The sequence below is a fragment of the Narcine bancroftii genome, chromosome 2 (assembly GCF_036971445.1).
Source record: "Narcine bancroftii isolate sNarBan1 chromosome 2, sNarBan1.hap1, whole genome shotgun sequence".
In the NCBI taxonomy this organism is placed as follows: Eukaryota; Metazoa; Chordata; class Chondrichthyes; order Torpediniformes; family Narcinidae; genus Narcine; species Narcine bancroftii.
This window is the reverse complement of record NC_091470.1, coordinates 316,349,346-316,372,749: the sequence shown is the minus strand read 5'-3', so window position 1 is coordinate 316,372,749 and position 23,404 is coordinate 316,349,346. Positions and strand designations below refer to the sequence as shown.

Here is a 23,404-nt window from a genome sequence, read left to right as displayed (position 1 = left end):
GTTGCTCTGCATTCCTCAATTGTCTACCATTCAATGTATATGACCTATTTAGATTTGCCTTTCCAAAATGCAACACTTCTCACTTATCCGTATTAAATTCCATCAGCCATTTCTCAGCCCACTCCTCTAGCTTTCCTATATCTCTTTTTAAGCTACAGTAATCTTCCTCACTGTCCACAATACCACCAATCTTTGTATCATCTGCAAACGTACTTATCCAATTTACCACCCCTTCTTCCAGATTGTTAATATATATAACAAGCAATTGTGGACCCAGGACCGATCCCTGAGGAACTCCACTAGTCACTGGCCTCCAATTGGACAAACAATTTTCTCCCACTACTCTCTGACACCTCCCATCCAACCATTGCTGAATCCATTTCACTACCTCCTTATTTATACCTAATGCCTCCACCTTTTTTCCTAACCTCCTGTGGGGAACTTTGTCAAAACCTTTACTAAAGTCTAAATAGACAACATCCACAGCCTTCCCTTCATCAATCTTTTTTGTAACCCCCTCGAAAAACTCTATAAGGTTTGTTACGCATGATCTACCCCTGACAAACCATGCTGACTACTTCCTATCAATCCCTGTTCTTCCAAATATTTGTAAATGCCATCCCTCAGAACACTTTCCATCAACTTACCCACCACAAATGTCAGACTCACAGGTCTATAATTTCTTGGCTTACATTTGGACCCTTTCTTAAACAGCGGAACAACATGAGCCACCCTCCAATCCTCTGGCACTACCCCTGTGACCAGTGACATCCTAAATATCTCTGTTAATGGCCCCACTATCTGTACACCAGTCTCCCTGAGTGTCCTTGGGAATACATTGTCTGGACCCGGAGATTTGTCCACCTTTATCTTTTTTAACACTGCCATCACTACCTCCTCAGTTATCCTTATATGTTTCATGACCTCCACACTATTTTTCTTTACTTCAACTGGTACAAATTTTTTTTCCCTAGTGAATACCGAGGAAAAGAAATCATTTAAAATTTTCACCATCTCCTCTGACTTTTTACATAGCCTACCCTCCCTATCCACAAGGGGTCCAATTTTATCCCTCACTAATCTTTTACTTTTAATGTACCTATAGAAACCCTTTGGATTTATTCTTACTCTGCCTGCCAAAGCCTCTTCGTGCCTCTTTTTGGCCTTTCTAATTTCTTTAATATTTTTTCTACACTCCTTGTAGTCCTCTTTCAATTTCTTATCACCCTGGTGCTTATACCTCTTGTACACCTCCCTCTTTCTCCTAGCCAAATTTCTAATATTCCTCGAAAACCAAGGCTCCCTATGACTTCCACCCTTTCCTTTGATCCTCACTGGGACATATCTACTCTGTACTTTCAAAATTTCTTCTTTGAATATTCTCCATTTTTCATTTACATCCTTTCCTGAAAAAAATCATGTTCCACTCAATACTCACCAAAGCCATTCTCATTCCTTCGAAATTTGCTTTTCTCCAATCCAGAACCTCAACTTTAGGCCCTTCTTTGCTCTTCCCTAAAACTACCCTAAAACTAATAGAGTTGTGATCACTAGACCCAATTTGTTCTCCAACATTAACCTCAGACACCTGATCTATCTCGTTCCCTAACAGGAGATCCAGTATTACACTGTCCCAAGTCGGTTCCTCTATGTATTGATTAAGAAAACTATCTTGCACACATTTGACAAACTCTAGCCCATCCAGCCCTCTTACTGTATGGGTATCCCAATCAATGTGAGGGAAGTTAAAATCTCCCATGATCACGACCTTATGTTTATTACACATATATGCTATCTCCTTACAAATTTGTTCTTCCAATTTTATTGGCCCATTTGGTGGCCTATAATGCACTCCTATTAGTACCCTCATGCCTCCTCCACCCCTCAATTCCACCCAAACAGCCTCACTGGATGATCCCTCCAAACCATCCTGCCCCCTCACGGCAGTAATGTCCTCCTTAACAAGCAGAGCAACTCCTCTCCATTTTTTACCCCCTGTTCTATCACATCTAATGTAAATGAGAAATAAAAATATACAAATTCTTAAAAGAAATCAACCCAGCAATTAATCCATGCAATATATCAATGATTTTGTTTATCCTAGTTTGCAAACTTCCATAAAACATGAGAACTTCAAAAGGCAGACTAACAGATAAAGCATTTTTCAATTTCCATGTGTAAAGCCGTGCTGAAATTATATAGTTACATTTTGCTCAGGGTTCTTTATCAATGTATTGCAAGTTCTCACAGTTATTGTTATGTAATATGGAGACATTACCCTTCCAGGCAGTTCTTAAATAGACATGTAATCAACTTTATTTTTGCTATAGTTGATACTGTCTCACAGAGGTGCAATTAGCAGAGCTACTATGGCAAGTTGGCAGCGAGGTGACTGCAGTTTGAGGCAGCTCTCCCAACTCAGGTGCACATTACCTCAAGTATATAGCTGTGTACCTGGAACCGGTGGACGAGCACCAGGGAATGTCTGAAGGATCTATTGCAACCTGAAAAAATTTGCTGGTGGCAACTCTGGCTCCATCTGAGGAATGTCCATTACAGAAGTCCTGATGGCTGAGGTGGGTGTCTGGAATATCAGCTTGGAGGACAGTGGTGCAGCCTAAGCGACCAGTGTGGAGGTTGGGGTGGCCCAGCCTGGTGTCAGAACAACTGACCGATGTGGAGATGCAGCGACCGAGGTGGAGCCCAGGGTTTGTCACTGGGTGAAGTTGGCAGACGTACTTGAGGAGATGGCTCACCGAGGTTATGGACCTGAACCGTGGACTGTTTGCGGGGCCGGAACTTCTCCACGCTGCAGGGGCATTCCTGAGAGGCCACATTGTAGGGGTTGATGGTAATGAGGGTGCCTGTGGGGCATGGAGGTGCCTATACTATAACCCAAGGCACTAGTGAACGTGAATGGAGAGACTTCTTACTAGAGCCACTGATGGCTGCTGCGGTCTTTCAACCCTATGGTGCGAGTGTTGGTTTCTAGTCGAACTATAGTTGGTACAGATTTTTGGGGTTTTTTTTATATAATTGCAGTTGAGTGTTTTATGTATAATAAATTTAGCTTAACTTGTAATTTAGGTAATTTCACATAATGAAGTCTAAATTGTGTTTAGTCTATAAAGTGTCTTATTGTGTTTTAAACCTAATGATGCACCAGTCTCCAAGAGCGTTATCTCTTTTTGTAAACCGCTGCTCATTCTTCGTGCTGCAGCATGAAGAATGATGTTCAGGTTCAAATTGGTATCGAATTTTGTCATGGTTGTCTAGGGAGCTGTAACGCCCACCCACATAGTTTGGGCTGGTTGGACACAGAGCGTAGTCAGCCACGACAGTGTTTAGGCAGTTTGTCACGACCCACATGTTTCTGCAGCCTATTATTCCGTGAGATGACTCTCTTGTCCAGTGTCTAGACTTTTGTGTTTGTTGATTTTGTGCTCTTTAATTAATTGGTTATTCAGCACTTAGGAGCAACATTTTGTTGTGTTTTAAAAGCTCTATGTAAATAGATATTCAATTCAATTCAATACAACCTAACAACTCCAGCCATCTGGCTTCTGTTCTGGACTCTGGCCCTGTCTATGTGCAGTTTATACATTCTCCCTCGGACCACGTGAGCTTCCTCTGGATGCTCCAATTCCCACTCGAATCTCAAAGATGTCGGGAGGTAGATTATTGGCCATTGCCGTAGAGCAGTAGTTCTCAACCATTTTTTTTCCCCCCACTCACATACCACTTTAAGTAACCCCTATGCCATCGGTGCTCTGTGATTAGTAAGAGATTGCTTAAGGTGGTATGTGGGTGGGAAGGTGGAAAACCACTGCTCAAGACCCAATTGTCACTGAAATATTTTGCTTGAGACAAATTGTCATTGGCTCATTTCCTTTGGAGTTATTAGGTATGATTAAAACAGTGGTTTTCAAACATTCTTTCCACCCACTTACCACCTTAAGCAACCCCTTAATAATCACGGAGCACCGATGGCATAGGAAATACTTAAAGTGGTATGTGAGTGGAAAGGAAAAGGTTGAGAACCACTTAGTGTGTAAGTGAGTTGTAGAATCTGGGAGGAAATGATAAAAATGTGGGAAAGTAACAAATAGCACAGATTTGTAGAAATGGTTATGGGAAAGTCAGAGCAAACTTGATGGACTAAAGGGGCATTTTCATACTGCATCATTCATGTGGAAAAAAAATGAACACTGGAAGGTATATATAGACTGAAACCTTTTATTTCACACATCTTTAAATGTTGTGTTGCTTTTGGCAGAGGTATCCATTCTACTGAATGCCCTTTAGTTCAGAATGATTTGTGTGCTAAAATATTTTCTTTTGTATTTGAAAAAGATAATCAAAGATTGATCTATTACTTATTCTTGCAATTTAAAATAAATTTAGCAGTTTCAAGTTTTGTGCTTTTCATTTTTTTCCATAAAACATCTGTTTTTGAAAATCGAAGTTGGCAATTATTTTTGGGGAGTGTTACGAGCCCAGAGGACCCCAAAACCCAGTAGCAATAGATATTCACCAAGACAAATGGTTACTTAAACAAAAGTTGCTTTTAATTATCTTTAAACATGAAAATAGGATCAAATTTTAACTTATCACTATTGACTTACTTAAGGGGACTTAACCCCCTTCTAATTCTAAGCGCACGTTTATGTAATGCGTGTGCAAGTTCAGAAAAGTTCTTTGGTTCATAGTCTAATCTCACTTCTCATGCTTCCAAGTTCACTGATTGCCAGCAATTCTTATACTGTGCACAGAATTTAACATTTATAAAGTTCATCAGGATTTGGTACTTGAAAGGTAAATGGTTACCTCTCAGGAAGGTTCTTGTCGGTTTTCAGAGAGAGATTTGTTGCTCCAGGACATCTACAACTGATTCCTTTTTAATCAGCCATTTCATCTTGCTGATGAAACTTGTCCCCTTCAGGGTTCTCCAGATGATAACCTTTTTCTTTCAGGTCACCATAGAGTTCCTTTTTGTTTCTCTTATTCCAAGTGAAACATTAGACAGCCAGTCCTCTCCTCTTGCATGAACCACAAGAGTTTTAACCAGGCCGTATTCCAAATGGGGCTTTCCACAAACTTGCCAGCTTGTCCTGTTCCAGTCCCAGTTGCTGTTACTGGCTGTAACACTGTAGAAATGATCTCTCTCTCTCTCTCTCTCTCCCTCTCTCTCTGAGAGAAAGCCTGTTTGACTGTCTCTGCTTGCAAAACCACGTGACCCTCTTGTAAGCAACAATCCATTAGTGAATTCTCTTGAGCACTCTCCAAAGCTCTTGCAAAAGCTGTGGAGCCTATATGTCTAGCATTAGCAGAGCTCCAGTATTTCAAATAAGATTGTTTTAAAGTGTTTGTATGTAACCTACTCTAACAAACCTTTCCCAATTTATCTCCCAAAAACATATCTATATACTCTGTCACAGGGGATACAAGTAGTTGGCCTTGCCTAGAGCGCAAAATAGTTTGGCACCAGCCCTGGATGTTAGGCTTATCAGTCTTTAAATCTCCTATTTTTCTCCCTCTTATTATTAAACAATTGGGTTATATTTGTCACCTTCCAATCCGTAGAATTTTGGAAGATGATCATTTCAGAGTTATTCCTTTAAATCTCTGGAATTCAGGTATCAGGCTGTAGAGGATTGTCTTTCGCCCCATCAATTTTCCAAGCATTTCTTTAACAATATTGATTTCCTTCATTTTTTCCCTCTCATTAAACCCTTGACTCCCAACATTCCACTACTGTCACTGGCAACGTGTTCGCAACACCCACCAATCTCTGAATAAAAATAAGCTTGTCCCACATGTCCTTAAAACTTTCCCCCTCTCACCCTGTAACCACACCTCTCATTACTTTATACGCTTGTATTTGGTCACCCCTAGCCTCTGGCATCCAGAGAAATGAAATTTGTTTTACCTTTCCTTATAGTTCATATCCTCTAAACCAGCTAATATCCTAGTGAATCTCTTCTGTACCCATTCAAAAGCCTCCAAATCCTTCCTATAATGGGATGACCAGAACTCCACACAATAATCCAAACACAGCCTAACTGAAGTTTTACATCCTCAAATAATTGGAACACACTTGTCAAACGTGATTTGCCTTTCTCAAATTCATAGGATAGATTTGAATAGATTCAGCTTCACTAAATGATTTAGTTTTTACCACTTTTGATTCTAGCATGCTGCCAACACTAGATGCTAAACTAACTGGTCTGTCATTCTCTTCTCTCTTCCTCCCTTTTTGAATAAGCAAGTTACACGAGCTTTTCCAATCTTCAAGTACCCTCCTCAAATATAGTGAATTTTGAACAATTTCAACAAATGTCCTGGAGATGGGATGAATAATCTCCAATGAGCGTAGTAATTTTCCTTTGCATAAGGCAATCAGCACATTAACCTCAATGTTATCGTTGTTTGTTGCCGACCTCAATTAAGTACCATATCAATGTCACCACAGCTTTTTGAAACTAGGCAATCACAACCTATGAAGATCCATTCCAAACTTCTCTGAACACCCAATGATCAGAGATCCCAATAGCCTTCCAACAGATGGCACCCTGGCTCACCATGATTGTGCCTCTCTGCTCCAGCACCAGCCTCTGCACTCCACCAGTTTTCTGTTACCTCCCAAAAACCCATCTTCCCTTTGCTTCACTTTGCACCACAAGCATGACAGAATTTTGCTTAATGGTCCGTGGTATGTATCCATCCTTTATTCTGCTTTTCAAGAAAAAGTCTGAGCTGATTCTTCCTTCTGTGGCAATGCAAGCACTGACCTGGATTTAAATATAATGAATTAAGTATTCATACCTCAGCTTCTGCAAATAAGGAGCACCTCAGCTTTCTATTTGTCCACTTACCAATAGAGTTTAATATACAAATGTGTTGGAGAAATTCAGCAACCTAGGCCCAAAACATTCAAGACCCTTTACCCCATGGACGCTGTGTGACCTGCTGAGATTCTCTAGCACATTTGGGTAATGCACTCAACCTCAGCATCTGCACACTTTAACCAATAGAGTTTGTGTTGTATTTTTAAGATAACATCCCCTGTCTCTGTGGCATAGGGAGCTTTTGGCTCAGATTGTAACCAAAGACCAGCTGATTTTAAGAACCGTAATATTTACAATTGGAGATTCAGACATAATTGGGATCAGATGATCCCCAACTTGCCTTGAGCTGAATAAATTACCAGAACACAAAATCAGAACAACTCCATCAATATTCATGTTAAACATCACACAAACAATAACAGCCATAGCCAGATGCAAAAGGAGCTTATATACATTTTTCAGCAAAATCTAAGAATATTTTTGTGGTAGACAATAAAAATCCTGTTATCTGGAATTCAAAAGATAGAAGAAAATAACTAAATAAATAGAATGAATGATAAATTAAATAAAAGTTTAAAATTGTAGAAGTAAATGTTCTCTGAATTAACACAAAGCTTTGGTGATGATGGGAGCAAATATTCAGCCAGTGGAGTGCTTTGGTTGTGCTTTGCTTGTGGAATAAAGTTGTTTTTGAATAAAATGTCATCACCCAACATGAAGAGCTGGTTGATGCTGCTCAGTGTTGGGGTGGCACTCTTAAAGTACCTCCTTATTCCTGCTTATTAAAAAGTCTATATTATTAAGTATATTAGCAAGGCTTTATCTATAAACTTGGGGGAGGAGGGGGTTAATTATGATGTTCTTGTTAGTCGTTCGGGTGGCTCTATGGAGGGGGAGGAACCTGCAGATGCAGCAACAGTTAAATGTTTTCAAAGAATGTGACTGAAAATAAACTAAAATGCTTTAAGGTTTATCTATTCATGCAAGTGAAGTTTGTTCCGTCTAAGTATGGTATAGTTTTTTTTGTCTTTTAAACTGTTTTTAATGCAGGTGAATGAGTTAGGTGTTGTAAGAGTGAGTCTCAAGCAACTGGAAAACTTGGTTATCCGGCATCTATCAATCCCTGTAGATGTTGGTTACTAGGGGTTTTACTGTATTTAGAAATTTCACATTTATATTTTCTCCATCCTGTCGTGTTAAGAGGCATGGTGCTCATTAATGGATATGACTGGGGCAAGCTGTACACCTGCAGTAGATAAAATTATATTAATGATTCAAATTGCACAATGCCTCCAAGTCTAACAAGATCCAGACAAAATGTGATCCACAGAATTGAAGAGATAATTTCCCTAGGGGTCCAGACTGTGACATCTGGTAAGAAAGCAGGCTTTCTACAGTCTTGTCTCAAAAAGGGTGAAGATTTATGCATGAATTAATTAATGAATTCCATGCAGCACAATCCCATTAAACATTTTACATCTCACCATTCCCAAAATGACCGAGTTTTACAGCAACACCTGGTATCAATTTGCTTCCAGATTTTCTGACAAATTGTTCGACTTTTAGTTGCTTTTTGCCATGTATGTTTTTGTTCAACTGTACTTTCAATTTCACATAAATATGATAAAAGACCAAAGTTGTTAGAATAAAGAAAACACAGGTCAGAATTTGAAATGCATTTCCTAATGCTGTTTTCAAAATAACTTTCAAAAGAAAACCCTTTCATTGAAAGGGTTAACAGCATTGTTCTGTGTCATCACAGACTCAGTGGACCTTGTTTTGTTGTGCATTGCTTGGCTCCTGGACTTTAAGTTGAGGCCTTATCAACAAGAGATGTTCATATCTTCAGATAACTGAAGACCATGAAAGAGCATTGAAGATCACTACAATGGTCCAATTCCATCCTTCCCCAACACCACTTGCATGTTGTTTCATTGGAGTGTTTGACCTGAAGCATTAACTATTTCTCTTTCCACTTACGTTGCCTGACCTGCTGAGCTTTTATTTTCAGCATTTTTTTTTTAATTTCATATTTCCACAGGGTTTTTTTTCCATTTTCACTGCCTGCAAGATTACGGCTTGGCAATTAAGAATATGAAATCTGGCCAATTCCAGCAATCATAGAACAATAGATCACAGGCCCTTTGGCCCTTGATGTTGTGCCAACCCATATATTTCTTCCTAAAAAATAAAGTACTAAACCCTTCCCACCTCACAACCCTCTATTTTCTCTCATCCACGTGCCTAAAAGTTTCTTAAATGCCCCCAGTGTTTCAACCTCCACCACCATCCCTGGCAAGGCATTTCAGCCACCCACAACTCTCTGTGTAAAAACTTATCCCTGATGTCTCCCATAAACTTCTCTCCTTTAACTTTGTACATATGCCCTCTGGTGTTTGCTGATCCTGCCCTGGGAAACATGGGCTGGCTGTCCATCCTAACTCTGCCTCTCATAATCTTGTAAACCTCTATCATCCTCTCCTCTCATCCTTCTACACTCTAAAGAGAAAAATCCCAGCTCTGCTATCCTTGCCTCATAAGAATTGTTTCCCAATCCAAGGCAACATCCTGGTAAATCTCTCTGCACTCTCTCCATAGCTTCCACATCTTTCCTATAATGAGGTGAACAGAACTAAACACATACTTAAGTGTGATCTTACCAGAGATTTGTAGAGTTGCAACATGACCTCTCTACTCCAGAATTCAATCCCCCTATTAATGAATCCCAGCATCCCAGATTCCCTTCTTAACTTTCCTATCAACCTGTGCAATGACTTTGAGAGACATTCATCCACATTCTTAAGTAACCAACCATTAACCCTGTACTCAGCCTTCTGGTTTATCCTTCCAAAGTGCATCAGCTCACACTTATCTGGATTGAAATCCATCTGCCACTTTTCTGCCCAGCTCTGCATCCTGTCTATATACTCTTGTAACCTTCAACAACCTTCAGCTCCAACTTTCGTATCATCCACGAATTTATTGACCCATCTTTCCACCTCTTCATCCAGGTCATATATGAAAATCACCAAGAGCAGGGGTCCCAGAACAGATCCCTGTGACTTTCCACTAGTCACTGACCTCCAAGCAGAATACTTTCCTTCCATTACTACTCTCTGTTTTCTTCCTACAAGCAAATTTTTTTATCCATACAGCCAAGTTTCCATTGATCCCATGCCTTAAGACATTCTGGATGAGTCTCTCGTGTCAAATGCCTTACTAAAATCCATGTAGACTACATTTACCACCCTTTCTTTCTTTTTCAATCTTTTTATTATTATTATAATTTATAAACACATACAGTTCAAAGAGATATAAAAAAAAATACATAGTAAGTAATGAATTAATACAGAGATATTAAACAATAATATTACAGAATAAAAATATATCATAAAAAAAAATTTTGATCAGTTTAGGGTGTGAACTATCTCTAAAAAAAGATATAATTAATAACAATATATGAAAAAAGAGAGAAAAAAAAACCCAAAAAAGAAGAAAAAACAAATCTGAATTAAAAAAAACTTAAAAAAAACCTTCTTTGGCTTGGCTTCGCGGACGAAGATTTATGGAGGGGGTAAAAAGTCCACGTCAGCTGCAGGCTCGTTTGTGGCTGACCAGTCCGATGCGGGACAGGCAGACACGATTGCAGCGGTTGCAAGGGAAAATTGGTTGGTTGGGGTTGGGTGTTGGGTTTTTCCTCCTTTGCCTTTTGTCAGTGAGGTGGGCTCTGCGGTCTTCTTCAAAGGAGGCTGCTGCCCGCCCAACTGTGAGGCGCCAAGATGCACGGTTTGAGGCGTTATCAGCCCACTGGCTACAGATATAGCTAAACCACGCCGATCACTCCCTACCTTTACCACCCTACCTTCATCAATTTCTTTTGTTACCTCCTCAAAAAACTCAATTAGACTCGTGAGGCACAACTTACCCTTCACAAAGCCATTCTGACTATCCTTGAGTAGACAGTACTTTTCCAAATGCTCACTGATCCTCTCCTTAAGAACCCTCTCCATTTGTTTACACACCACTGACGTAAGACTCACCGGCCTATAATTCCCAGGATTCTACTCAATACCTTTTTTTAAACAAGGGGATGAGATTTGCCATTCTTCAATCCTCCGTCACCTCACCTGCAGCCAAAGAGGATTCAAAGATCATAGCTACTATCCCAGCTATCTCTTCTCTCACCTCCACCTGCAGCCTGGGGTATATCACATCCTACACCGGGGACATCAATCTTGATGTTTTTAAGAAGATCTAACACTTCTGCTTCCTTAATATCCACATTGCCCAGCACACAGGCCTGTTCAATTTCCACCTCACCATGATCAAGGCCTTTTTTTCTTGTGAATACTGACACAAAGTATTAATTTATGACCTTCCCAACCTCCTCTGCCACCAGGCACGTTTCCTCCCTTATCCTTTAGCGGCCCCAGCTTCATTTTCGGCATCCTTCTGTTCTTCACATACGCATATAATTCCTTGGGGTTCTCCTTAATTCTACATGCCAAGGCTTTTTAATGTTCCCTTCGAGCTCTCCTAAGTCCGTTCTTAAGCTCCTTCCTGGCTACAATATAATTTTCACGAGCCCTTCCTGTTTCCTGCTTCCTATATCTAATGTACATTTCCTTCTTCCTTTTGACTCGTTACGTCCATCACGGTTCCTTCTTCCTACCATATTTTCCTTGTCCAAGTGGGACAAACCTATGTTAAACCCTGTACAAGGGTTTCCTAAACTTCCTCCACATTCCTTCCGTGCTTTCTGTGGTTTTGATTGATAGTTCATGGGATCAATCCTTTAGCAAGGTTTTAAGCAACTAAAATTAGAGAAAAAAATCCACACCTGCAGAAACTTGGACTACCAGTACACTGGATGAAAGGTTGACCAAGTTCAAAACAAAATTATAACCTCAACAGATCAGACAGATCTCTGTGGCTGTGAAATTATTAAAAACAGGTTTTAAGAGGACTGAATGCAAAACAAACAGACTTTGAAGCATATTGCAAGCTGTGCTTAGAGCCACCTAGAGTTTCTACTTTAAAGAATACTAAATCTTCAGAATATCTTAAACAGAAAATTCTTTGGAAGATGAAATTGACGAAGGATATATAGCTTTATATAGAATTCTGCATGTCCAGGTGTATTGGGCCTCGAATATAATTGCCTTATTTAATTACCAAAGAATTCAGGAAGTAGCTAAGATTCAACTACAGAAATATTTGAACTAGAAGCAGGAGTAAGTGAATTAGCCCCTCAAGCCTGACTACCATGAATAATGTATGATTGATCTAACAGAATATTCAACTCCCCCCTGCTGACTACAATAGTCATCTTTCATATTTTAATTTTAGACATACAGCACAAAAACAGACCAATTTGGCCCACGAGTCTGTGCCACCCAATTTACACCCAAATAACTTACACCCCCGGTACTTTTCGAACAGTGGGAGAAAATCGGAGCCCCCGTAGAAAACCCACACGGACACAGGGAGAATATACAAAGTCCTTACAGACAGTGCAGGATTCATCTTTCTTAAATGCATTAATTCTCTACTTCCATTGCCTTTTGAGGATGAGTGTTGCAAAGACACGTGACCCTCAAAGAGATTTGCACCTCAACTCTAGTTTACAGGGCCAATCGCTTATTTTTAACTAATAATCCCAAATTCTCAATTCTCCTGCAAGAGAAGGAATTAGAATGTTGTTAGAATGTCAACCCCTACAAGGAATGATCACTCCACATCTACCCTGTCAAGACCCCTCAGGATCGTATGTTTTAATCAAATACCTTCAACTATCACCCATACATTACTTAATTAGAAAGGATTAACTGGATAATTGGTGAGGGATATTGAATGAAAACAAGCTTTTAAAAGCAGTAATATTAGAATGCTTAAAGTGAAACCTTCTTCAGACTGAAGAAGTTTGGAGAGAATATTGAACAAAAGGTCAAATTTAGTCTTGAGCAAATTAGTCAAAGCAAGTAAAGGTCACAGTCAAAAGAAGCAATGAGGGGAATCAACAAGGCAATAATTTTTCATTTGAAGCTTGGAGGTGAGTTTGAAATAAAATGTCATTCGAATAGGACGCAACAAGCAAATATTGGCAGTACTAGTGACAGGAGACCACCAAGGATATCGTTAAAGCCATCATTAACCAAGCATGTGGAAGAATTCCATCAGTATGAAGAGGAGAATTGGATTTCAGGGGGTAATGTTACAGATAAGGAGTATCTGTGATGGGAAGAATATGGTGCCACCAATCCATCTTGGAAGATTCATCAGCACAGAATTTTCAGACCTGAAATATATCATTCAGCTTCCTCTTGGAGGACTCCAAAGGCAAGGAAGGAACCTGTTTTATAAAAATTCAACTATACTAAATTTTTTTTAAGTCAGAAAAAGAGCATTAGGGACTTCATTTTGATAATAGGGGAGCCAGCCAAAACATACATCAGAACTGCACAACAACAGGAAATCACAACTAGATATTTATAGAACTAGAAATCTGTAACTGTGAAGCATTATATTTTTTAAAAATCAAGCAATGAATTTATGCAAATACAATGTACACCAAATAACCATTAAAAAGAAACAACCCCACTCCCTCCCCCACATTTTAACAAGGTAGGAACTAGATGGGTGAAATTCCAAGCTTGGGTATGCCCTAGGACACACATGTCAAACTCTGGCCCGCGGATATAATTATATTTGGCCCGCAAGATCATATTAAATATATATTAGAGTTGGCCCGCTGGCCGCCGCGCCAGTATAGCGCATGCACACTGAAGGTGAAAATGAAGACGCCGGAGGCGTGGAGGGATCTCAGAGTCCTGAATCCCGGGGATCGGAGCGCCGCACTCAGCCCGCCCGGCTCCCGGACACACAGACGCGGCTGGAGTTGGGGACCATCCTCGCTGGGTCTGCGCTTCAGCGGCGACGCCGGACCGAACGTCTCGTTGGCGATGCCTTCCCCCTCGCTCCGTGCGCGGCGGACCCTGCCTCCCACTCCTTTTGTTGGAGACGAGCCCGGCGCCGTGAGATCGCAGTTTAATCCCTCTCCAACCATGGGAGGGGGGTGGGGGCAACGCGCTCTTCTCAGCCAATTCCTCCACCGCCCTGGACGCCGGCGTTTCAACGGGGGGTTCAGGTGCCTTCGTCAGGCGACCGACCTGTTGGTCCAAGACAAGGGGAGAGCGTACAAATTCCACACAGACAGCACCTGAACTCAGGCGAACATGGAGCTGCGACCCCACATTTCACATCAGGACTGTGTGTAAGATTGGGAGCACTGAGATGGAAGCTTATTTTGTTCCTGTGATTTAAGCCTTTCTTGGGGTGGGGGAGGGTCCTTCTCTGACCACTTGCCTAACAATTAACCTAATCAGATGTTGAGTTACCACAATACAACAGTTCTCAACCTTTTTCTTTCCACTCGAGTCCCTGTGCCATTGGTGCTCTGTGTAAGGGATTGCTTTAGGTGGTCTGTGGGTGGGAAGAAAAAGTTTGAAGACCACTGCTTTAATCATCCCTCATTGACTCGTCATGTGCACGGTTTCAGAACACTAAAGGAAATGGGCCAATGACAATTTTTCTCAAGCAAAATATTTCAGTAACAATTGGGTCTAGAGCAGTGATTCTCACCCTTTCCTTCCCACTCACATCCCACCTTAAGCAATCCCTTACTAATTACAGAGTTCCGATGGCATAGGGCATACATGTCAAACTCTGTTTGGCCCGCGATATAATTATATTTGGCCCACAAGATCATTTCAAAAATGTATTAGAGGTGGCCCACTGGCCGCCGCGCCAATATAGCGCATGCACAGTAATACAACAAATCCCAGAATGCATTGGCGTCAGCCTGCTAATCGCCCCCACCTCCTCTGTTTACGTTGCAGGGTCTCACCGTGGACTCTGGTTTTGGGGCCTGGCCTGTGTCAGGGGAAGCCAAGGCCGCTTCCCAGTGCCCGGAACTGGAGGCCTCAGGCCTGACCTCGCCAGGACCGTTGCCCACTCCACCTCCCTGCCGCAGGCCGACCCGCGACTCACGGTGACGGGGCCGCTGATCCGCCGAGATGCCGCCCTGCAGCGAGAGCCGATGCCTCCGCACTGTCGTTGTCCAACCCGATCGCCCGCAAACCCCGCCCTCTCGCACACAGGCCTGAGTAAGTATTATGAACTTTAATCTCAGGATAAAACGATCTTCCAATAGTTTCATGTCACAGTGATAAATATATTCCTGGTTAAAAATGGTCCTGCACCTGGATACAAGCTCATTAGGCATAAAACTTGAAAAGTGTGTAAATCAAAGGATATCTGTACCAATGGAAAAAGGGCATGGCAAATAACCCTGCTAGAGTTCATGCCCACAATCAGTCACCCATTTGATTGTTTCAGGAATCATGTTATTCTCCCACATTCTCAATAGCCCTCAGATTTTACTATTCGACAGCACACTAGCAACATTTGACAAATCCTCTATAGAGAAATATTATTTATTGAATATTTTATTTCTCATTTGTTAATGCTTCGGGAAAGAGTTTATCCAAAACTATTTTTAAACATTTATTTTAATAAGAAAAAGTTTAACATTACATTTTGAAAGAAGAGAAAACATGCAGATGTTGTTGAAAATTTTCAATAAATATTTAGTTCGGCCCTCGACTTAGTCCAAGTTTTTAATTTTGGCCCTCCGTGAATTTGAGTTTGACACCCCTGCCCTAGGATATGCCATATGCTTGAAAAACATGGACAGAATAGATGTAGAGAGGTTGCTTTCTGTGGTGGGGGAGTCTAGTACAAGAGGGAACAACTTCAGGAATGAAGGGTGTCCATTAAAAGAGATGCGGAGGAAAAATATTTAGCCAGAGGGTGGTGAATCTGTGGAATTTATTGCCACAGGTCACTGTGGAGGCCAAGTAATTGGGTGTATTGAAGGCAGAGATAGATAGGTTCTTGATTAGATTGTGGTGATATGTAATTACACCACTAGGTCACCAGGGGTCATTCCAGTGACCTTGTATATAAAGCAGTCCAAATCTACAGTCTAGCCTTCCAGGTTTGTCTTGCAGAGACAAGACCTCTTAGTGTATATATTAGTTTATTAAAGCTGTCTTATACTCGCACTGCTGATGTGGTTATTGTCAGTACAATTTAATAAAATAATATCATAGCTACTAGGATAGAAGCTGCTTCTGCTCCAACACGCATTCCCGACTACCTGGAGACTCTTCCTAAGGAATAGAATCAGGGGAAAACTAGCATGTACTTGCATCCGAGGACAGAGATGGCGAGGGACCGCTGTACTGGAATCATGGTGGAATGCAGGGAAGACCACAGAAGTTCAATAGGGCAGGTAAGAAACGGCCAAGAGCCCTGCCTGCCTGTGGGTTCACCGGTACAGGTGCTGCCGACCCTAAACCCCGGTCCAATCAGAAAGGGGCCACTACAAGTCGTTCTTAGCCACTCCAGAGCCAGGAAAAGCAGACACCACTACTGTCACTCCACCAGCAGCAGATTCCCCAGTACCACGGAGACCTGACGCTACCGCTGGGATCCGCCCAAGCCCACTGCAAACTTCCCAAAGCCAGAGATTCAGCCAACAGCCCCATGCACCCAGGTTACTCCTCCAGCAGACACAAGCCCCACAGAGGCTCAACAAGCAGCTCCCAGTACCCCAGAGTCTGCCTTTGCTACATCTAGACCCAGAGACCACGTGAAGACTAGGAACGACCCCTGGGGTGCCCCCACATTACCTAAGGGACCAGAGACTGCGGCTTAGCAATGTGCTGCGACCAGACAGGCTGGAGCTCAACCCCAGAAATCCCGGAGCAGGCACACACTTTGGCCACTGGCAGAAATGCTTTCTGAATTATGTGGAGGGTGTTGAGGCATCGGATTAAGAGCTATTAATGCTGCTGTTAGCACAGCTGGGAGACCACCCTTACTCCCTTATACAGGATGCCAGGTCCTACCAAGAGGCAATGAGCACTTTACAGAGGCATTACAGTAAGGGGCATAGTGAACTCCACTCCCGGTACAGGCTCATGACCAGGTCACAACGAGGAGGGGAGTCTGACAGAGACTTTATACTCTCTCTGAAAGACCTGGAGAGAGGCTGCAACTTTAAAGCAGTATCAGCTCAGGAGTATACGGAGGACCTTATTAGGGACAGAATTGTTGCGGGTATATGGTCCACTGAGACAAGACATCGATTGCTGGAGAAAGGATGGTGGGGCTAGATGAGGCAGAGACTATTGCAGAAGCTTTAGAGAGCACCAGGAAAGAATTGGAGGAGTACTCACAGGACCCTGGGGCTGGGACAAACGTCACACTGCTGGACTCTTTAGCCCCACGAAAAGAAAAGTATGCTGCCTCACAGGAATTCACAGCAGCAGCACCTTGAGGGTCCAAAGTGCTTCTTCTGTAGTCAAAGAAAACACCCCAGAGCACTCTGCCCTGCCAGAGAAAATGTCTGTTCCAACTGTGGAAAACGTGGGCATTATGCAAAAGTCTGCAGAAGCCCCAAGGCCACAGCCAAGGCCCATTCTTATGCTAATGAGAGGCGGGAAAGCTCTTCTTTCTCCACAAACAGAAGAAAAATTCCATGTGCAACCGCCCATCTTGGACAAATGCTATTGAGCAGAGGACACAGTCTTCAGGAGATGAATATCGGATGGAAGGACACGAAGGACATGCCAGACTTGCTTCCCTACGCATGAAGCAGGCAAGTCCATACAATTTATCTGATGCCACTGTGTGCATCAAAATTAATGATGTGAGGGTAAATTGCTCAAGAGATAGTGGAAGCACTGAAAGTTTTATTGACCAAGGGTTAGTCAACCGCCTTACCCTCCCCACATGCCCGAGTGAGCACCAGATCCTGTTAGCAGCCAGCAGCCTTGCGGCTGAGGTAAAACAGTTTTGCAGGGTTACTCAAGAAATCCAGGGCACAAAATACGAAGGGCTCATATTACTAATACTCCCTCACCTCTGTGCCCCGGTACTATTGGGGTTAGATTTTCAGTGCCAGTTAGAAAGCATTACAATAGTGCCTCAGCCCCCCACTACGCCTTATGAAGAATCAACACTGCAGCCTGTCTGTCCTGAACATAGAACCCCCTCCGCTGTTCACACACCTGACCCCAGAATGCACACCAATCATCACAAAGAGCAGGAGGTACAGCCCGAGGGACAGAGCCTTCATTAGGGCAGAGGTGTGCAGGCTACTACAGGAGAGCATCATAGAGCAGAGCACTAGCCCTTGGAGAGCCCAGGTGGTTGTAGTAAAGTCAGGAGAAAAACTGCACATGGTAGTGGATTACAGCCAGACAATCAGATGCCTAACCTCTGCCACGCATAGCAAACATGGTCAACAACATTGCACAGTATAAGGTGTTCTCCACCATAGACCTGAAGGCAGCATACCACCAACTGCCCATTAGAAACAGCGATCGCATAAAGCAGATGGCAGGCTGTATCAATTTCTGTGACTCCCCTTCGGTGTCACCAATGGAGTGTCCCTGTTTCAGAGAGAAATGGACCGAATAGTAGATGAGTTCTAACTGAAAGCAGTGTTCCCCTACTTAGACAACGTGACAATCTGTGGCCACACTCAGGAGGATCATGACTCAAATTTAAAACACTTCTTCCAGGCAGATGAGGAAAGGAACCTAACATACAACAGGGACAAATGCGTCTTTAGCGCCAGGAAGTTGCCAATCCTGGGCTACATAGTGCAGAACGGGGAAATCACTCCAGACCCAGCCCGTATGCGCCCTCTCCTGCATCTCCCAGTGCCACACACGCTGAAAGCACTAAAAAGGTGTTTGGGACTGTTCCCTTACTTCGCCCAACGGGTCCCCAACTACGCCGACAGGGCTGCCCACTTATAAAAGCCTCAGTTTTCCCACTGTTCCCACCAGCCACCAGAGCATTCAGGGACATTAGGGACCATATCACTAAAGCTACCATGTGGTCCATGGATGAGTCGATCCCGTTTCAAGTAGAAACGGATGCATCCGATGTGGCTCTGGCAGTCACCCTAAACCAAGACGGACGACCGATGCCCTTTCTCTCGCGAACCCTACAGGGGTCAGAGGTAAGACACTCAGCAGTAGAGAAGGAGGCCCTAACCATTGTGGAAGCAGTAAGGCACTAGCGACATTATGTGGCGTGCAAACACTTCACCCTCATCAAGGACCAACGGTCTGTGGCTTTTATGTTCGATAACCAGAACAGGGGGAGAATTAAGAACAACAAAATTGTGTGCTGGTGGATAGAATTGTCTACATTTAACTATGACATTCTATACCGTCCCGGGAGACTCAATGAACCCCTGGACACGCTGTCCAGAGGCACTTGTGCCATCCTTAACCACATGTCCCAGTTGCAGAGCTTACACGATGAGCTGGGCCACCCGGGGTCGCTAGACTGTTTCACTTCATTAAAACCCAAAACCTCCCATTTTCGGTAGAGGAAGTGAGGTCAGTGAACAAAAGCTGCCCCATCTGTGCGGAATGCAAACCGCAATTTTACTGGCCAGGCAAATCCACCCTGATAAAAACTACCAAACCCTTTGAGCGCCTCAGCCTCGATTTTAAAGGCCCACTCCCATCCAATAATAGAAATGTCTATTTCCTAAACGTAATAGATGAATATTCCCATTTCCCCTTCGCAATCCCGTGTTCTGATGTATCAGCAGGCATTGTTATAAAATTTGGGTACCTGAACTACATACACACACAGGGGTGCTGCATTCATGAGCGCAGAAGTACAGCAGTACCTGCATGAGAGAGGGATTGCTACCAGCCGCACTACAAGTTACAATCCCATGGGGAATGGACAAATTGAAAGCGAAAATGCCACCATCTGGAAAACGGTCCTCTTGACTTTAAAAGCAAAAGACCTGCCTGTTACTAGATGGCAAGAAGTGTTCCTAGAATCCCTACACTCTATATGTTCTTTGTTGTGTATTGCCACTAACATGACCCCACAATGAGCGTATCTTTTCTTTTACAAGGAAAGCCACGACGGGCACAGTACTGCCTAAATGGATGATGACACCGGGACCTGTTCTCCTCCTGAAGCACTGCAGACCCCACAAAGTGGAGTTGAGGCATGCAAACCCTCAGTACACTTTTGTCACATTCTCAGATGGAAGAGAAGATTCTGTGGCCACCAGGGATCTCGCGCCGGCCGGATGTGTGAACAACGCGGAGGAAATACAGATGTCTACGGATCAACAAGGAGCGCAGCAGCAGTCACTAGAACAGTCATCCATCGAGTCACCCCAGAGGACTATACCACCCACCCCGGAAATCAGGACCCTGGGTACGCCCGCCCCACAAAATATCACCGCCCTAGACTTGATGGCAGGACCTAATCACATTCAAGAGGATCCCCTGGCCACATGGCCATCTAGTACATCCCACTCCCACACCTTCACCAAGAAAGGCCGAAAGGCAGACTGCACTCTCCACCCCTATGCCACTACCGAGGAGGTCCAGAAGGCAACAGAAGCCACAAAAAATTTTGGATATGATCTTACAAACAAGGGAAGGAGGTGGGGGGGTGGGGGGAATAACAATTTTTTTAAGGGGGGGTGAATGTGGTGATATGCAATTACACCATTAGATCACCGGGGTCACCCCGGTGACCTTGTATATAAAGAAGTCCAGCCTCCCAGGTTCATCTTGCAGAGAGACAAGACCTCTCTGTGTACATATTAGTTTATTAAAGCTGTCTTCTACTCACACTGCTGGTGTGGTTATTATCAGTACATAGATAGGCCATCAAAAGTTATGAGGAGAAAGCCAGACAGTGGGGAAAATGGATCAGCTCATGATTGACTGGTGGGGCTGACTCAATGTGCCAAATAGCTTATTTGTGTTCCTATGTCTTATCGTCAAATCTTGCCCTACAAAAACATCTGTATCTGCTACTAGATCCTGGTTCTGGCTCAGACACTGTACTTTTTCTGAATAAAATTAAGGGCTGGATTGGATCTATTTCTTCTATTGATGTTTCTGCAAAATACTGCTGGGGTTAAAGAGGTAACATTTATTTATAAAAGAATACTGAACGAAAAGTATTGTCTGAGCCAGAGTTTCAGAAATAAAATGTGAAATACGAAAGGCTTTCATTACCACCAAGTACAGATTTTGTTCTTCCAGGGCCAGGCTATGCTGGAAGAGAACATGTTAAATTAATTAAAACCAGCATGATGGCACTGACACATATACATCCATATATTAATGCTGGTTATGTTGTGAACTATCATGAATTAAGCACTTCACACAACATTAAAGTACAGTATAGTAAAGTACAATAGATCTAAAACTACTTTAATATCAAAATATCAGATGTGCTGACAATATTTTACTGATAGATAAGCATGTTGTGAACAATTGGTAAAAGACAAAACATATGTTCTTCAACCAGAGACAAAATATTTTTAATTTCAAGTAACCTGGCAAGAAAGAAAGAAAATGTGTCCAAGTTAATAAATCCTACCTGGTAAGGGCTGAAGTGGAAGGAGATCTTCAACTTTGGGCATAACTTTGGGGCCTTGAATTTGGAGTCGGCGAGCAGCAGTCTTCAGCATGACGATGTCTGTAGTGTGTGATCTCACAGTTTCATTGATCTGATGGACATCATTCCAAAGGCTGCTGACATGCCTGTTCAAACCATCTTTAATCCGCTGTAGGCTGCCTGAAATATTATCTAGCTTACTGCAAACATTCTCAATGTGTGCAACTTTGCTATCAAGATGGGAGACTTCTTTCTGGATGCCTTGGGTACTATGTTTACATTTAGTAATGTCTTTAGCCATCTGACCTGTTAGCTGATCCAGTTGTTCCTTCATTTCACTGAACTGGCTTCCATTCTTGTGCAGTTGGGTTTCCAAGTTTCTGTCGGTTTCTTGTAGTTTGTCAATTTTATCCAGGAACTCCTGCTGCTTCTTCATTAACGTGGACTCGACAGTTAAGAGTATTTCAGTGCTCCTGTTCAGACCTTCCCACTGTGTTTGTACAACATCTTCAACAGTGCCCAAGGCAAGCTTTAATTTGTTAATTTCTCTTTGTGTCATTTCCAAGTCTGTATTTTCTTTCACTTTTTTGAGACCTTCACGAACTGTACTGTTCAGAGATGTCAAAAGAAATGAGTTTAATTCTGTTTTTAATAACAACTCCTTGTGGTTGTTCTTGGAGGTTTCCAAATCTTTTTTGATGATCTTCATCTCTGTTGTATCAGAGATACAACCATTCTGGCACACAATTTCTAATTCCTGCAACCTGTTCTCAAGATGCTCCATCATATTATTGATTTGATCATTACTCAAATTCAAATTGCTCTGTAGTAGTGATTCTAGTTCACTGCCTAAGACAGCACTGAAAGTTGTATTGCCGATTAGTGCCAAATCGTCATCATGTTTGTCCCGTAACAACAGGATCTGCTTCTTTAGCAGTTCCTTTACACCGTCAACTTCAGTTTCAATGAGTGCTCTCAGACTATACTCAATATAAAAGCAATGCACTTCAGCATTCCTCTCTGTTACATTTATTCTAGATTCTATTTCTTCCAGTCTCTCACTAAAAAGATTTTCGAGATTAAGGGTCGTAAAACGCTCCATTTCATTGTCCAATCTAGCATTTAATGCCTGGTTTGCATCTGCGATTCTATAGACCCTTTTATCAATATCATTCAATCGGCGTTTTAAGGTGCCAATGGAACCACAACAGTTTGATTGGCCTGGTGTTTGCTGCAGAAGATTCCTGATGTCATAGATCTCCTTTCTCAGTTTATCCTCTTTCTCGTCTAATAATTTTTCCATGTTCTTATATTGCAATTCATTTTCATCACACTGCTCCTTGAGAGACATTAATTTGTACTCACAGGAGTTCTTCATGTCTGCAAATTTCATGTCAATGCCAATCATCAGCTGATCCCTGAGAGTTTCAAACTTGCTATCAATATAAGATTGATAAAAGTCTCCATTGGCAAAAGGAGAATGAGTAGAAATAGGTCCTTGAACTGCTTCCATTAGCTGCTTCAGTTGCCCATCGTGCCCACTCACCATTCCATGTAGTTCATCGAGCATATCACTCTTGGTCTTTAGTGTGTCCTTAACCTCTGTTAATTTAGACATCATTTCACCCATTTCTGATTGATTAAATACATCTCCATTCTCTTGGACAGTTGAACCATGGACAGTCTCGAACCCAACACCACTGCCAGAGAGTCTCAGGTTGCTCAACAGTGTTGCAAGTGTTTTGCTGGTATCTTCCTGAACAGTGTGCCTCAGACTTTCACCCAGTCCTGTCATTGAAGCCTCCACCTTTTCCAGAACCTGATTAAGACGTTGTACTTCATATTCCAATTGCTGGATTTTCCGGCTTTGGGCATCAGTGGATGGTTCCTTATGTCTTTGGCTCCCTCCTGACTCAGGAACTGAATAAAACATAGTGTCATTATTATATCTCCAGAAAATACGTACATTCACATCAACAGAGAACATTTATTTTTTTTAAAAAGTGTGAACTTTTAAACAATTA

At 42.4% G+C, this 23,404-nt stretch overlaps 1 protein-coding gene across 2 annotated transcripts in view; it reads right to left on the bottom strand.

Moving 5' to 3' along the window:
• LOC138755551 (EMILIN-2-like) overlaps nt 1–23,404 on the bottom strand; it is a 112,904-nt gene that overhangs the window by 56,168 nt on the left and 33,332 nt on the right. For both annotated transcript variants that reach the window (XM_069921742.1, XM_069921741.1), the window contains exon 4: nt 21,363–23,300. In XM_069921742.1, the coding sequence (XP_069777843.1) occupies nt 21,363–23,300 (1,938 nt within the window). The remainder of the gene's footprint in view (nt 1–21,362; nt 23,301–23,404) is intronic.